This window comes from Prunus dulcis, chromosome 1 (genome assembly GCF_902201215.1).
Source record: "Prunus dulcis chromosome 1, ALMONDv2, whole genome shotgun sequence".
Classification (NCBI taxonomy): Eukaryota; Viridiplantae; Streptophyta; class Magnoliopsida; order Rosales; family Rosaceae; genus Prunus; species Prunus dulcis.
Window position 1 is genome coordinate 33,718,565 of NC_047650.1, and position 14,981 is coordinate 33,733,545.

A 14,981-nucleotide genomic window follows, 5' to 3' on the forward strand; every position below is an offset into this window, starting at 1 on the left:
TTTTTCATATTTTTTTAGTGTGGAAAATCCCAAGTCAACCGCACCTCATCATTTGGTCTCGCTTGTTCCAAGCACCACCTCATTTCCCACTTTGTCACCTTTAATTCTCTGATATCATGAGCTTCTGTGTCTGTGTTCGGCCCTCCCTATATAATTGCTGCTTTACCTCTATCATTCAGCCCACCACCACCCACCACATATGGGAATAAGCAGCATGAAGGTGCACCAGTTCGCACGTGGACTCTGGGAACACGAACCCTCCCTCACTCTTGGCTGCACCAAACGCCTACGCCCTCTCGCTCCCAAACTGGCCAACTCCACCGCAGGCGACACCACTACCACTGCCCTTGCTCCTTTCGACCTTAAGAGCTTCATCAGACCTGAAAGTGGCCCTAGAAAACTAGGTTCCTCTGATCATCAGGAGAAGAAAGATTCCCCCCACCCCCAGGTATGCTAAATTTTTCTTGCAAGCATACATTACTTCCATGTCCACAACACGTTAACTTATAACCAAACATCTAATTGTCATACCGTAAATTTAGCAAACGCATTTGAACAATTATCAATACTTTTAATTTATAGTCTAACAACATAGTACATCGATCTCTCTAACGTTAATACTTATAATTATAACATGTGTCAAGTATGATGGACATTATTAAACAAAAAAAGTAAATGGTTTCAAAGAATAATTATTAAGAAAAAGTATTGATGGTGCAGGTGGAGACGCACCCAGGAGGGACGCGTTGGAACCCAACGCAAGAACAGATAGGAATACTAGAAATGCTGTATAGGGGAGGCATGCGCACTCCTAATGCACAACAGATAGAACAAATAACAGCTCAGCTTGGCAAGTACGGCAAGATAGAGGGCAAGAATGTGTTTTACTGGTTCCAAAACCACAAAGCACGCGAGAGGCAGAAGCAAAAACGCAACAGCCTCGGCCTCAGCCATTCTCCCAGAACACCAACTCCTGTAATTACCAACGTAAGTTACACTATACTTAGTTACAAAGTTAAGCCGGTTTTCTTCTCCTTTTTCTTGGTTGTTTTTTAAATTTTGTACATATATATTTGTTGCAGCTGGGAGAAGTAGTAGGGGAAAGAGAGGAAGATAGTCCGTACAAGAGAAAGTGTAGGAGCTGGGGATTTGATTGCTCGGTAGAAGATAGTGTAGTTTGTAAGGCGGACGAAGTCGTGGAGGGAGGTAGAGGTAGAACTTTGGAGCTCTTCCCATTACATCCGGAAGGGAGATGAGAGGAGAGATGATCATGGATCGATGTGCTTACTTTGACATTATATCATGTGCTTTCCTTTAGGTTTAATTCCTTCTTCTTTTTCTTATTCGTTTCGGGAAAGAAGAAAGGCAAGCAAGTGTCTCTTTGTGCTGATCTATCTCTCTCCCTCTCTAGATCTCTGCTACCACTAGATGCCTTTTGGAGCCAAAAGGGTTTGTCAATTGTCACTAAGTGCTCTTTATTTCAAGCTCTCTTTCTCTATCTCTGCCGATGGTGGGTGTCACTGTTTTGACCACAGGGACTTGAAATGTTGAATCGAAGCTTTTTTAGGTTAAAAGCGCGCGGGAAGCTAGATATGGACACTGAAGTCCACGCACCTTCTTCTTCTTCTTTTTTAACCTACTAAGAAGACTATCAACTCTTCGTTTTGATCTTGCATTTCGAAATTGGAAAAGAGAAACGTCCTCTAGCGCCAATGTCAAAAAATTATAATGTTATATAATTCGCCACTTATATGACTTTCACATAAAGTACCCTATCATTATCATTGATTATTACGAGAGACGTGCGTTACTATTGTTTTTCATCATTGCCTTCCCTTTTTCTTTTAAGTTTTTTAAAACATCTTGCGAGTGGAATTTGGTGGGATCATGGTCATTAGCTAAACCGTAGTCCATGAGATTAAACTGAGACGCATTAAGTACATGGATGTTAGGAATCGGACCCAAAACCGTTTTTGAAGAGTCCTTTACACAAATGCTAATTTCAAACTTGTAGTTAATTAGGTTCTTAAAATCGATATTAATTATTATGGATTTTGAGGACCACAACCAAACATTCATGGCAGGTGATGATAGTAATCAATCGTACGTTCTCAATCCTACAATGAAAGTTTGTCTTATGCATGCATGCATGCAATAGCTTTTGAATACATATGGTGGAGGGAGAGCTAATTAGATATATATATATATTAATTGCAACTGATTAACTATAATACAATCAAGTAGATTATCTTAGATGTCCGCTAGCACAATATATTGCAACTGGTTTATACAACTATACGCAAGATCTTGATGGGCCATGCATATATTATGGCAATCATGGCAATTCCACAAGTTGACTCTGCCAATCAACCTTTTTTTCGGTGTACCAATAAACTTTGTTTATGCATGCATCAAAAGAGTATAAGAAGGGGCCTGGTCTATCAAAATCCCAAACTTCAAAAAAGAAGGCCAATATTGGTCAACAAGACGCCCAAGTTTTCCAGACATGAAATTAAATCCCAACAATTTCTGTCAGCTATATGAATGTGGTAATGTTTTAATGCGGCGATTCTTCCAATCATATGACCGCATAAATTGACTTGTCATACATCGATTAGAGAGGACTGATCAAACCTGCTTCTTTCATGGACCAAAATTTGTGACGACAAGTGTCTGTATGACTATGTATGTATCTTTGGAACTAAAAGAAAGTTAAAATATTTACAAATTATTTTTATAACGGGCCAATATTTGTAAAGCTACATAACGCAATAGAGCCATTCATATTTAAGTGTCGGGCTCATCACAAATATATATTATTGGACCAAATGCTAGTTGGTATTCCTCTAAACTTTTACTCTCTGTATTCAATACAAGAATTCTTTAGTGAGGGTGAGGCCCTATTTCTTAATCATTGGATCAAATTGGTTAGACTGATCCAACAGTTAAGAGATAAATTATCCCCTAAGAGCCATATATAAGACTCTCACTATAAAATGACTCGTATTCAATATAATTCAAATTGTACTGTTTTTGGGCAAGCGACAAGAAAATGAAAATGCAAGGGGAAAAAAGAAAAGAACTTTGAAGCCTTCTTGGTCCAACCCAAACCCTCCAATTTAGATGCTACACAAATCCCCACAAGGGTCAAAAAGCCCATTAGTTTTGCAAGTTGGGCTTCCTTTCTTAATTATGGGCCAAGCTGAATACATGACGTGAACTCAAACATTTCTTTGTAACATTTCATATTCTTACCTAATCAATCTCGTGGGCCTAGCACATCACATGTCCTATCACTACGTCATCATAGAAATCCCGCCTGACTGTTGCAGCCGTTAAAAATCCGAAACACTGATCTGACGGCCCATGTTTAGTTTCCAAAATCAAATTAGGGTTTCCCCAAGCCCACAGGCGCGCCGACTCACATATATAAGCTATGCAGTTAACTCCTCAGCCGGTGCGGTGCAGTTTTTCACTCTGCCCTCCTCACCCCAAAAACCCAAAAAAATTATTTTTCAGTTTTCCTGTTCGTTTTATATTTCCGTCGTACCGGTTCGAATTTCGGACCGTCTTATCCCCGATTTTTGCCCCCTCTCCTCTGTATCCTCAGAAAAAAACCAAAAAATCTGCCAGATTATCACTTCCGGTCCTTAGGTTTTTTTCAACTTTATCGCCGCCGGTCCATTGAACTTTCGTTTCTCGTTGTCTGTTATCTCTAGGGTTTATTATAACCCGAACAGAAAAATCTTTAAAAAGAGAACCAATTTGAAGTGAGGGTTTTGTGATTTTGGTGTGATGGCTCAGATTCAAGTTCAGCATCAGCCTCCGGTGACCGGACCGAACGGCGTCGCCGCCAACGCCGGTGGCGCTCCGGGCCAGTTCGTATCGACGTCGCTGTACGTTGGGGATCTGGACCAGAATGTGACCGACTCGCAGCTTTACGATCTGTTCAACCAGGTCGGCCAGGTCGTGTCGGTGAGGGTCTGCAGAGACCTGAGTACTCGCCGATCTCTCGGCTATGGCTACGTCAACTATAGCAACCCTCAAGATGGTTAGTCTTTCGCAAAATTTTCATTTTAATTTTTAGTTGATTATTGCAATATTGTTGGCCTAAGTGCTTATATTAGCGTAAGTTGTTCGCTTTGCATGTTGAATCTTGCGTTATTGATATGAATACTGGACGAAATGAAAAATTATTGGTTGTTTATGGTTTCATTAGTGGAAATGAATTCTTGAATTCGACATTAGAGAATTTACATTGGTTGAACTTAGCAGTTCGAAGCTTTATGTTGACGAGTTTGATAAGTCGCACATTTAGGTGATGTTAATATTTTGGAAATTGTCTATTATTATTTTTCCCATGGGATAGGTTAGTTTGTGTATTGGTATTGATTATGCTGGAGGGGTTTGTGTGTGCGTTGTGTGGTGGCTTTTATTTGGAACTTAGACAAAAAAAAATTTATTTTATGTTTAACTTCACTAATGCATGAAGGGTCACTGCTCCCGTCCCCTGCTGCCCATCGGTTATTGTTTATGCTGTATTTGATTTGATTTTTCTAACTATGCAGCTGCGAGGGCACTGGATGTTCTGAACTTCACTCCACTGAACAGCAAATCCATCAGGATTATGTATTCTCACCGGGACCCTAGTATTAGAAAGAGTGGAACCGGAAATATATTTATCAAGGTATCTACGTTTTCTTGTATAATGACTCAGATTCCTTTCCCTCCCATGAAGTTTGATGTTGTTATGTCTATTTTGGTCTTACACCTACTTTGTTCTTTCACATGAGTGCAGAATCTGGACAAGGCAATTGACCACAAAGCATTGCATGATACATTTTCTTCTTTCGGAAATATTCTTTCTTGCAAGATAGCCACTGATGGCACTGGCCAGTCGAAGGGCTATGGTTTTGTGCAGTTTGATAGTGAAGAAGCTGCTCAGAGTGCAATAGATAAGTTAAATGGCATGCTGATTAATGATAAGCCAGTATTTGTGGGACACTTTCTTCGCAAGCAGGAGAGAGATGGCGCTTGGAATAAGACAAAATTCAATAATGTCTATGTGAAAAATATATCAGAATCTACAACAGAAGATGATTTGAAGAAAATTTTTGGTGAGCATGGACAAATTACCAGTGTTGTAGTGATGAGGGATGGGGATGGCAAGTCAAGGTGTTTTGGTTTTGTCAACTTTGAGGATCCAGATGCAGCTGCGAAGGCTGTTGACAATCTGAATGGAAAGAAATTCGATGAAAAGGAGTGGTATGTTGGGAAAGCCCAGAAAAAGTATGAGAGAGAACTTGAACTGAAGGAGAGATTTGAGCAGAGTATGAAGGAAGCTAGTGATAAATTTCAAGGTGTCAATTTGTATATCAAAAACTTGGACGATAGCATTAGTGATGAAAAACTGAAGGAATTATTCTCAGAGTATGGTACAGTTACTTCATGCAAGGTCTGTGAACCTCTTTTCTATTTCAGAGTTCCATTTAAAAATGTGGTGGCAGTGACCTGGAATAACATGATTTTCTTCTCCTGATTTCACAGGTTATGCGGGATCCTGATGGAAATAGTAGAGGTTCTGGTTTTGTTGCCTTTTCAACTACTGAAGAAGCATCTCGAGCTGTATGTCTTTTAACTCAAGTTGTTTTAAAATAATAAAATCAGGAAAATATGTCATCAGAAATTACAATTTATCTACCTCAACTGTGTACTTCCAGCTTGCTGAGATGAATGGCAAAATGGTTGTTAGCAAACCTCTGTATGTTGCACTTGCCCAAAGGAAGGAAGAGAGAAGAGCAAGATTGCAGGTATGGTCTACTGGGAGTGTTCCCAAATTACGATTGAACTTTGTGGTGTTCTTTCTTTTTATCCTTATTTTTGTATTTAATTTTTGACAGGCTCAGTTTTCTCAAATGAGGCCAGTTGCAATGGCACCTTCAGTGGCTCCTCGTATGCCAATGTACCCTCCTGGTGCTCCAGGTCTAGGACAACAATTTTTGTATGGGCAGGCACCTCCATCGATAATTCCTCCACAAGTAATTATTTATTTAATTGTCTTTTTAATATGGTTGATTTTCTTTATCAATTTTGATGAGTGTGTCTCAATATTTCTGTTTTTAATTATGTAGGCTGGATTTGGTTACCAACAGCAACTTGTGCCCGGAATAAGGCCTGGTGGTGCTCCAATGCCAAACTTCTTTGTTCCAATGGTCCAGCAGGGTCCTCAGGGCCAACGCCCAGGAGGTCGACGTGGGGCAGGTCCTGTGCAACAAAACCAGCAGCCAGTCCCAATGATGCAGCAGCATGTCAGTCGAAACATATGAGTTTCATCTTGATGTTTATGTGTGATTTTCTTTTATTACATTTATTTACGTTCGCCTTTCTCTGTGTTTCAGATGCTTCCTAGGGGACGCGTGTATCGCTATCCACCTGGTCGCAACATGCAGGAAGTTCCATTTTCGGGAGTTCCCAGTGGTATGCTTTCAGTACCATATGACATGGGTGGCATCCCAATGCGAGATGCTGCAGGAGGGCAGGGTGTTCCAGCCTTGGCCACAGCCCTTGCAAATGCTTCAACTGAGCAGCAAAGGACGGTAAGCACATTTCCTTTTTTTCTTGATACTTGGGGCGATGTTTTGATCTACATCAGCCTTTCTTGAGAAACGAAGTCATAGGCACGTAATTTTAGTAAAAGGTGCTTTAGATGCACGTGGTTCCAAGTTGATGCCAAATAAAAAAGATTTTGGTTATAGCCCTCACTGACGGAGTATAAATAGCACACCGGATGGATCATTCAATGCACTTAGTGATTTGATTTATCTGTTGTTGGCTTGACAGATGCTTGGTGAGGCTTTATATCCCCTAGTTGACCAGTTGGAGCACGAGTCAGCAGCTAAGGTGACAGGCATGCTTTTGGAGATGGACCAGACTGAAGTTTTGCATTTGCTCGAGTCGCCGGAGGCTTTGAAGGCCAAAGTGGCAGAGGCCATGGAGGTCCTGAGAAATGTTGCCCAACAGCAGGCTAACAGCAGCGCTGATCAACTATCTTCATTGTCTCTGAATGACAGCCTTGTCTCATAAATGAGAAGTGTGGCATCTGGTGGTTCCTCGCTATGTGGGGAGTCTTTGGCAGAAGTTTTCGTTTGATGTTGGAGTGATTGTAGCTTTTTCAAAATTAGAACCTAGACTTAATTTCCTCCTGCAATTTTTTTGTTTTTTTTTTGTTTTTGTTTTTGGTTTTTGGTTGTGTAGGATTTTTACTGTTGCTACATTTGGTTTGCATCATGGATTCATGGTTTTGGTTAATTTAATGACTTTAGACATTTTCTTAAATTTTTTTTGTAGTCTTTTCTTATTTTAATCGTTTTGTTTTGAAAATTTAATTTTCCCCTAGATTCTTTTTAGCCTTTCACTATTTATCAGATTCATTATGGTAATATTCCGAATTCTATTACGATTTGTGGAATGGATGGCTCTAAAATAATGGAAATGAATCGGCGAGTCGAAGGGAACTTGGAAGTGTGTCTTTGGCCGGAAACAAAAGCGCCCTTTGAATGCGACAAGGAATTATGATTCTTTGCTAGTCTTTTAACCGCATTACTGACCAATTTGTATAATAAAGTGTTGCAAATTCTTGGATGTTGCCATTGTCCACAAATCTCTATCCGATATGACATGTGGCGTATTGTAGACTTTTCTGGCCTGTTGACTTTACGAGACGGCTCCCAGAGGCTAGCAATTGAGACTTAGAATAAAGAGCCTGCCTCTGTCGAGAGGCTAGCTAGGTCTTTTGGGTGATTCAGACGGTAACCAAAAAAGAAGAAAAAGGAGGAGGAGAGAGAACCCAACAACAATCTCCCTCAGCTCAAGGTTTTCTTCTTATTCTTTTAATAAGCTGCCGGGTTGTTAATTAGATAATAGTTATATGGGTAATATTGGGGTGGGAATGGCTGTATATATTCCTTAATAAGCTGTTGTTGGTTAATTTGTGAAGGATAGATGATAATACATATATTAGTTGGTAGCAGTGGCGGATCCAAGATTATCGAGCCTATGGGTCACAATGTAAAAACTTTGAAACTTTTTTAGAAGAAAATAACACTAAAAAAACAGAAAAATAGTTTCCATCCAAATTTCAATTGTACACGACGAGTTCTCTTTTAAAAACTTTGCATTATAGTTTCATAAATCATTTATTTCTTAATAATTTTAGACACTTTTGTTTATGCCTCATCTAAAAGAGAATATCATTTTTTATAAAGAATAAAATTATAATGTATAGAGACTACAATTATCTTTAAAAAAAAATTTTAATGAAACAAACCCAACCCCCCACTTTGAAAAAGAAAATTAAAAACAAAAAACAATACCTCTCATTTTCTTTTCTTTTTTTTTTTTTAAAAAAACTACATATAATATACCATGTTTGCTGTTGTCAGCGTCCCCACACTTTAATACTTCTAATATTATATTTTTATGTTGTTTTCAAAGCAAAATAGGCATTTAAAAAAACAAAAAACAAAAAACAAAAAAGAGATTAGCTCACGACATAGCACGAATCAAATCTACCCTCTTTTTTCCCCCCTCTCCAGTCGAACTCTCTGTCTGTGGCTCTTCTTCCGGGGACTATTTTGCGCCTCTGGGTTGCAACACAAATTCCTTTTTTTTTTTTTTTTGGGTGAACTTGGGGGGAAAACTCCAAACACACAAAACAAGCTAGTTAACACAAATCAAGCGGGGTCTAGACACCCCTAACAAATCATCCACCAAAGAAGTCCCAACTCAACTTGGGGCCTCATCAAAAATGCAGATACCAAGATCTAAGTTATAACTCCAAGCAGCCAGTTGATCTGCAACACTGTTTTTCTCCCTAAAACAACACGAATTCCTTTTGATCTACTCTGCCTTGCCTTTACTTTTCTCTCTCTGTCCAAAATTAAAACTCACCCACCCATTACCATCGCAGTAACCCATCAACCAACCTCTCTCTCTGTCTTTGGGGACTTTCATCGAGCACGTTCAGTGCATCCAAGGATCAACAAGCTGCTGGCAATGGGTCTGCAACTGCTCTCCTGCGACCTCCACAGCCAAATGCCGGCATCCCAGGGGGTCAATTGACCCCTCTTGTCCCTTGGTGCGTCCGCTCGTGGGGTCAAGCGACCCCTCTCGTCCTTAATCCGTCCGCCCCTGGTTGGTAGTTGGTACTTTGTTTCCTTGGATATGTTCAAAGTTGGTGACTGTCTTCTCATCTTTGCATATACTACTGGGGCAAATTAACACTTGCACTAAACAATTATATATCCAGGAACTGCAGCCCACGTCTGCAACTGCATATAAAACCAGAATAGCTAAGCAGAGGTGGAAATATCAAGAAATTGAAACAGCTCACTGCGCGTGAGTTTTTTTTTTCTGTAAAATGAATTCCCCTAGTGTTAAACACATTTCAGAATGCTTTGTCCAGCCACACCATGCCTCAGAAGAATCAAAGCAGCCCTTCTACTTGACCCCCGGTGATCTGGCCATGCTCTCCGTGCACTACATTCAAAAGGGCCTTCTCTTTTCCAAACCACCAGAAGCAAAACTGGGACAGGAGGATTTCACCAATTCTCTGTTGGAAAGGCTCAAACACTCTCTTTCCATTGCACTTGTTCATTTCTACCCATTGGCAGGTCGCTTTGTGACCGAGAAGAACGAAGACCCGCCTTTGTATTTGGTATATATAGATTGCAACAACAGCCCTGGAGCCAAATTCATATATGCAACTCTGGACATGTCAATTTCTGACATTCTTTCACCAACTGACGTGCCTTTGGTGGTTCAATCGTTTTTTGATCATGACAGGGCGGTCAACCATGATGGGCACACCATGTCCTTGCTAACCATTCAGGTCACAGAGCTGGTAGATGGCATTTTTATAGGGCTTTCCATGAATCACTGTCTTGGTGATGGAACCTCTTACTGGCGTTTCTTCAACATTTGGTCTGAGATCTTTCAAGCACAAGCACAAGGAGATCATAATAATTTTGTACCCAATATCTCAAGACCACCAGTCCTCAAGCGCTGGTTTCCAGATGGTCATGGCCCAATTATCAATCTCCCTTTCAAACACTCGGATGAGTTCATTGGCAGATATGAAGCTCCCAAACTCAGGGAGAGAATGTTTCACTTCTCCTCGGAATCCATAGCCAAACTCAAAGCAAAGGCCAATGCAGAGTCCAATACCACCAAAATCTCTTCCTTCAAGTCCTTGTCTGCCCTGATGTGGAGGTCTATTACTCGTGCGCGTGGTTTACCCCGAGATCACTGAACCAGCTGCAGGCATGTTTCCTTCAATACATTCCACTCAGAATTCCCAAGTAGTTTTCTGTTTCTTGATATTTTCGTAAACATCGATATTTAATACCTTGGTTGCAGGTTGGCTGCGAATAACAGAGGAAGATTAGAGCCACCATTGTCTGGAGATTATTTTGGGAACTCAATTCACCCGATTAGATCAGAAATTTTCCCAGCTGGTGAGTTGCTTGAACATGGGCTTGGATGGGCAGCGTGGAAGTTGCACGAAGCGGTAGTTAACCACAATGACAAGTTGATAAGGGAACATGTTGATGGCTGGCTGAAGTCTCCAGCTGTTTACCAACTGAGTTTCTTCGATCCATTCAGTGTGATGATCGGGAGTTCACCAAGGTTCAACATGTATGGAAATCAGTTTGGAATGGGAAAAGCACTAGCGCCTAGAAGTGGTTATGCAAATAAGTTTAGTGGGAAAGTGTCATCGTACGAAGGACGCGAAGAAGGAAGCATAGACTTGGAGGTGTGTCTTCCACCTGATGCAATGAGTGCTCTTGAATGTGACAGTGAGTTCATGGAAGCTGCCTCTGTACCCCTTTATTAGTGACAGGTGATCATATGAATAAGAATCATGCAATCTGCACAATGTTTAAGTAGAGTTGAGAATAATATGAATATGCATATGCTTAATTTGGTAGTGGAATGATAGAAAGGTGTGTGGAAGGACGAGTGAGAAAAAATGGAACAGAAAAAGAATATTTCATTAAAAAGCACTTAGTTCAAAAGATATGAATAAGGTGTATATGGAATTACGCATTCAACCAAATCCTTAGCCGTTCAGCCAAAATCAATCAAATCATTTGTTAGTAACTTTGTGATATTTTAAACATAAAAAATATTGTTATGACTAATACTTATAATTATCCACATAATAATAATATAGAGGCAAAAGCCAAGGGCGGCCCTAGGTGGTGCAAGTGGCGCCACAGCACAGGACGCCAAAAAAATTTTCTTTATATTATATTATATTATTTATATATATATATACAGTCCCGATCTCTTGGACCACAGGAGTCCAAGAGATTGTGGTCACTCACCGTTGGATATTAATCCAATGGTTCAAAATGATATGTATAAATGCAATATGACATAAATGATTATTACCCGATTCAAATCATAAATGAGTGAACCGTTGAATTTACATCCAACGGTGAGTGACCATAAATCTCTTGGACTACAGGGGTCCAAGAGATCAGGACTGTATATATATATATATATATACAACTCCGATCTCTTGGACTACAGGGGGTCCAAGAGACTGTGGTCACCCACTGTTGGATGTAACATCCAACGGTTCAAAAAAGTTTCTTAAAAGGAGTGTGAGTGAACCATTGAATTTACATCCAACGGTGAGTGACCACAAATCTCTTGGACCCCTGTAGTCCAAGAGATCGGGACTATATATATATATATATATATATATATATATATATATATTATAAGAATTGTATATATAGTATAGCATTGTTGTTGCTTTTGTGTTTAATGCAATATAATCCTGATCTCTTGGACCCCTGTAGTCCAAGAGATTTATGGTCACTCACCGTTGGATGTAAATTCAACGGTTGACTTGAATCGGGTAATAATCATTTATATATATCATTTTGAACCATTGGATTAATATCCAACGGTGGGTGACCACAATCTCTTGGACTCCTGTGGTCCAAGAGATCGGGACTGTATAATTTAATTTGTTAATGACATTTGTGTGCAACTACTCTTTAATTTGTGATTGCCAATTTTTTTTCCTATTAAACACAGATTGCTTATTGGAGGCAGTAAGGGACCTTATAGGGGCACAAATAACTTATTTTTGTACCAAGCATTTAATTTTATCAAATAGAAACATTTAAATTTTTATGAATTTGATTTCTAATTGTCATTACAAACTTATTGATGGTGACTTTTAGTTATAAAAAAAATTGTTTATGACATTAAGTTATGGAAATTTTTTATTTATAGTATTTTCGTATTAGATTATGTGATGCTCCAATTTAAGTTTCGCACAGGGCTCTCAAAATCTCAAAGACGCCCTAGCAAAAGCCAAAGTAGCAAGCATGTGGTTGCCTGGCATGAGGACAAGATTAAAACGTTATGTTTTTAAATGACAAGAAAAAAATGTAAAGAAATGTTAACATACCTCGGGTGGACAGATGCTTGGTGAGGCTTTATATCCCCTAGTTGACCAGTTGGAGCACGAGTCAGCAGCTAAGGTGACAGGCATGCTTTTGGAGATGGACCTGACTGAAGTTTTGCATTTGCTCGAGTCGCCGGAGGCTTTGAAGGCAAAAGTGGCAGAGGCCGTGGAGGTCCTGAGAAATGTTGCCCAATAGCAGGCTAACAGCAGCGCTGATCAACTATCTTCATTGTCTCTGAATGACAACCTTGTCTCATAAATGAGAAGTGTGGCATCTGGTGTTTCCTCGCTATGTGGGGAGTCTTTGGCAGAAGTTTTCGTTTGATGTTGAAGTGATTGTAGCTTTTTTAAAATTAGAGACTAGACTTAATTTCCTCCTGCTCCTGCAATTTTTCTTTTGTTTTTGGTTTTTGGTTGTGTAGGATTTTTACCGTTTGTTACATTTGGCTTGCATCATGGATTCATGGTTTTGGTTAAGAGTTTTTATCAAAAATAGCTAAAATTTACTCGATATTTTCATAAATGTCCATTTTGATAAAAACTTTCAAAAATAGTTAAAAACTCACGTAAATAGACTTAAATGCCCTCAAAACTTAAACCCACATAAACCTAACAAGAAAAAGAAAGTGTCCAGTGAAATGAACTCAAAATTTGAAGAGGATATTCCAAAATAAATTTTTTTTTGGGTGAAAAATGAAATCATTTAAGAAAACTAAAGCTACATGGAGCAAAACCAATGACTAAAGAAGACAACAAAAGGAGGGACCCCCCAAACAATCACAAGCAAAGAAAACCCTGCAATAGCGCAAAGGCTCCCATAGTACAACAAACTGAAGGCAAAGGGCCTAGCAGACCAACGAAGAATGTATAGCTACAAAGTGAAGAACTGTACAACTATTTAAAAAAATCCTTTTAAAATTTCGGCTTGTTGATTCTTTTTTTATATATTTTATAATGTCACTAGTAAAATTTAATTCTCCTTACTTGAATGTTTGTTTACAGAATCCATAGATAAAATCAACAACTTTAACTTTAATTATTGTTTGGCAACCAAGAGTATGCAACAGTGATGCACAGTCACCAAAATAATTCAAATATTTGAAGCTTAACAGTGAGGAGTCTTGCTGCAAGTAACTTCGTGTGCTTGTCTCCTTGCGAATTTGCTCCACACACGAAGAGTAGAGGTTTGCCAAACAATTGTTAGAATAGGGTTTTCCTTTTTAGGTTTATGTGGGTTTGAGTTTTGAAGGCATTTGAGTTTATTTACATGAATTTTTGGCTTTTTTTGATTTTTTTTTTAATAATCAAAATTGACATTTATGAAAGTATAGGGTAAATTTTTGCTATTTTTGATAAAAACTCTTTGGTTAATTTAATGACTTTAGACATTTTCTTAATTTTTTTTTGGGGTAGTCTTTTCTTATTTTAGTCTTCTTATTTTTTTCAAATTTAAATTTCCCCTTAGATTCTTTTTAGCCTTTAACTATTTATCAGATTCAATCTGGTAATATTCCGAATTCTATTACGACTTGTGGAATGGATGGGTCTAGGGGTGGGCGCGGTCCGGTTCGGTCCGATTCACACCTCAAACCGGAATCGAAACCGGTATTATTTAACCGGTCCGGTTTAGGCAAAAAAAATTTCAAAAACCGGCCGGTTCGATTCTGACCGGTTCCGGTCCGGTTTTGAACCGGATTATTAATTTATTATTAATTTAATTTTTTTTGAAAAAAAATTATTTTTTTATTTTTTTTTAAAAAAATTATAATAAATAACTTATTTTTTTAGCTTAAAAATGAACAAATAATCCAATTCATACATTTAGAAATTTTTTGAAGTTGAACTTGAAAAATTAGTGATTATAAAAGTTAAAATATGGCATTAGATTTTAAAAATTTGTAAAAATATAAAATATAAAATATATGACCGGTCCGGTTCGGTCCGATCCGGTGCGGAAAGATGTAAAACCGGAACCAGAACCGGTTCGGTCCGGTTCCGGTCCGATTTGTTGACTTTTTTGGTCAACCGGTTTTTTTCCGGTTTTTTTTTTCACCGATTCGGTTCGGTGTTCCGGTTTTCCGGTCCCGATGCCTACCCCTAGATGGGTCTAAAATAATGGAAATGAATTGGCGAGTCAAAGGGAACTTGGAGTTGGAGGTGTGTCTTTGGCTGGAAACAATAAGCGCTCTTGAATGTGACAAGGAATTCTGCTTCTTTGTTAGTCTTTTAACCACATTATTAACCAATTTGTAGAATAAAGTGCTGCAAATTCTTGGATGTTGCCGTTGTCCACAATGTTCAATTACAGTCAACAATATTGAATTTGATGAACAGTTCCATGGTATTTGTCATGTTGGTAAGATTAGAATTTTAATTACAAATGGGAAATTTTGATTGATTAGGTTATTATATAAAGGTGGATGGGAAATAAAACAATTATTAAAATCTTAAAGGCACCAAGGGCACTTCCAGCGGAAGGTCTTTTGTGTAATAA

The 14,981-nt window shown here is 38.8% G+C and overlaps 2 protein-coding genes and 1 pseudogene across 3 annotated transcripts; all 3 read left to right on the top strand.

Annotated features, from left to right (window-relative positions):
* On the top strand, positions 1 to 1,498 carry LOC117623335 (WUSCHEL-related homeobox 4). Its single transcript, XM_034354278.1, has 3 exons — positions 1 to 448; positions 721 to 987; positions 1,083 to 1,498. Exons 1-3 carry the CDS (start codon positions 200 to 202, stop codon positions 1,254 to 1,256), a joined length of 690 nt encoding a protein of 229 aa, XP_034210169.1. The 5' UTR covers positions 1 to 199; the 3' UTR covers positions 1,257 to 1,498.
* Positions 1,499 to 3,382: 1,884 nt separating this feature from the next.
* On the top strand, positions 3,383 to 7,335 carry LOC117623327 (polyadenylate-binding protein 2-like). The gene is made up of 9 exons (XM_034354269.1): positions 3,383 to 4,051; positions 4,569 to 4,687; positions 4,799 to 5,455; positions 5,548 to 5,625; positions 5,721 to 5,810; positions 5,901 to 6,038; positions 6,132 to 6,308; positions 6,399 to 6,596; positions 6,841 to 7,335. The coding sequence occupies exons 1-9, from the start codon at positions 3,796 to 3,798 to the stop codon at positions 7,081 to 7,083; spliced, it is 1,956 nt and encodes a 651-aa protein (XP_034210160.1). The 5' UTR covers positions 3,383 to 3,795; the 3' UTR covers positions 7,084 to 7,335.
* A 2,083-nt stretch (positions 7,336 to 9,418) lies between these two features.
* On the top strand, positions 9,419 to 10,928 carry LOC117615267 (annotated as a pseudogene). The gene is made up of 2 exons (XR_004583980.1): positions 9,419 to 10,320; positions 10,417 to 10,928. The product of XR_004583980.1 is annotated as an uncharacterized acetyltransferase At3g50280-like (transcript).
* Positions 10,929 to 14,981: the final 4,053 nt, after the last annotated feature.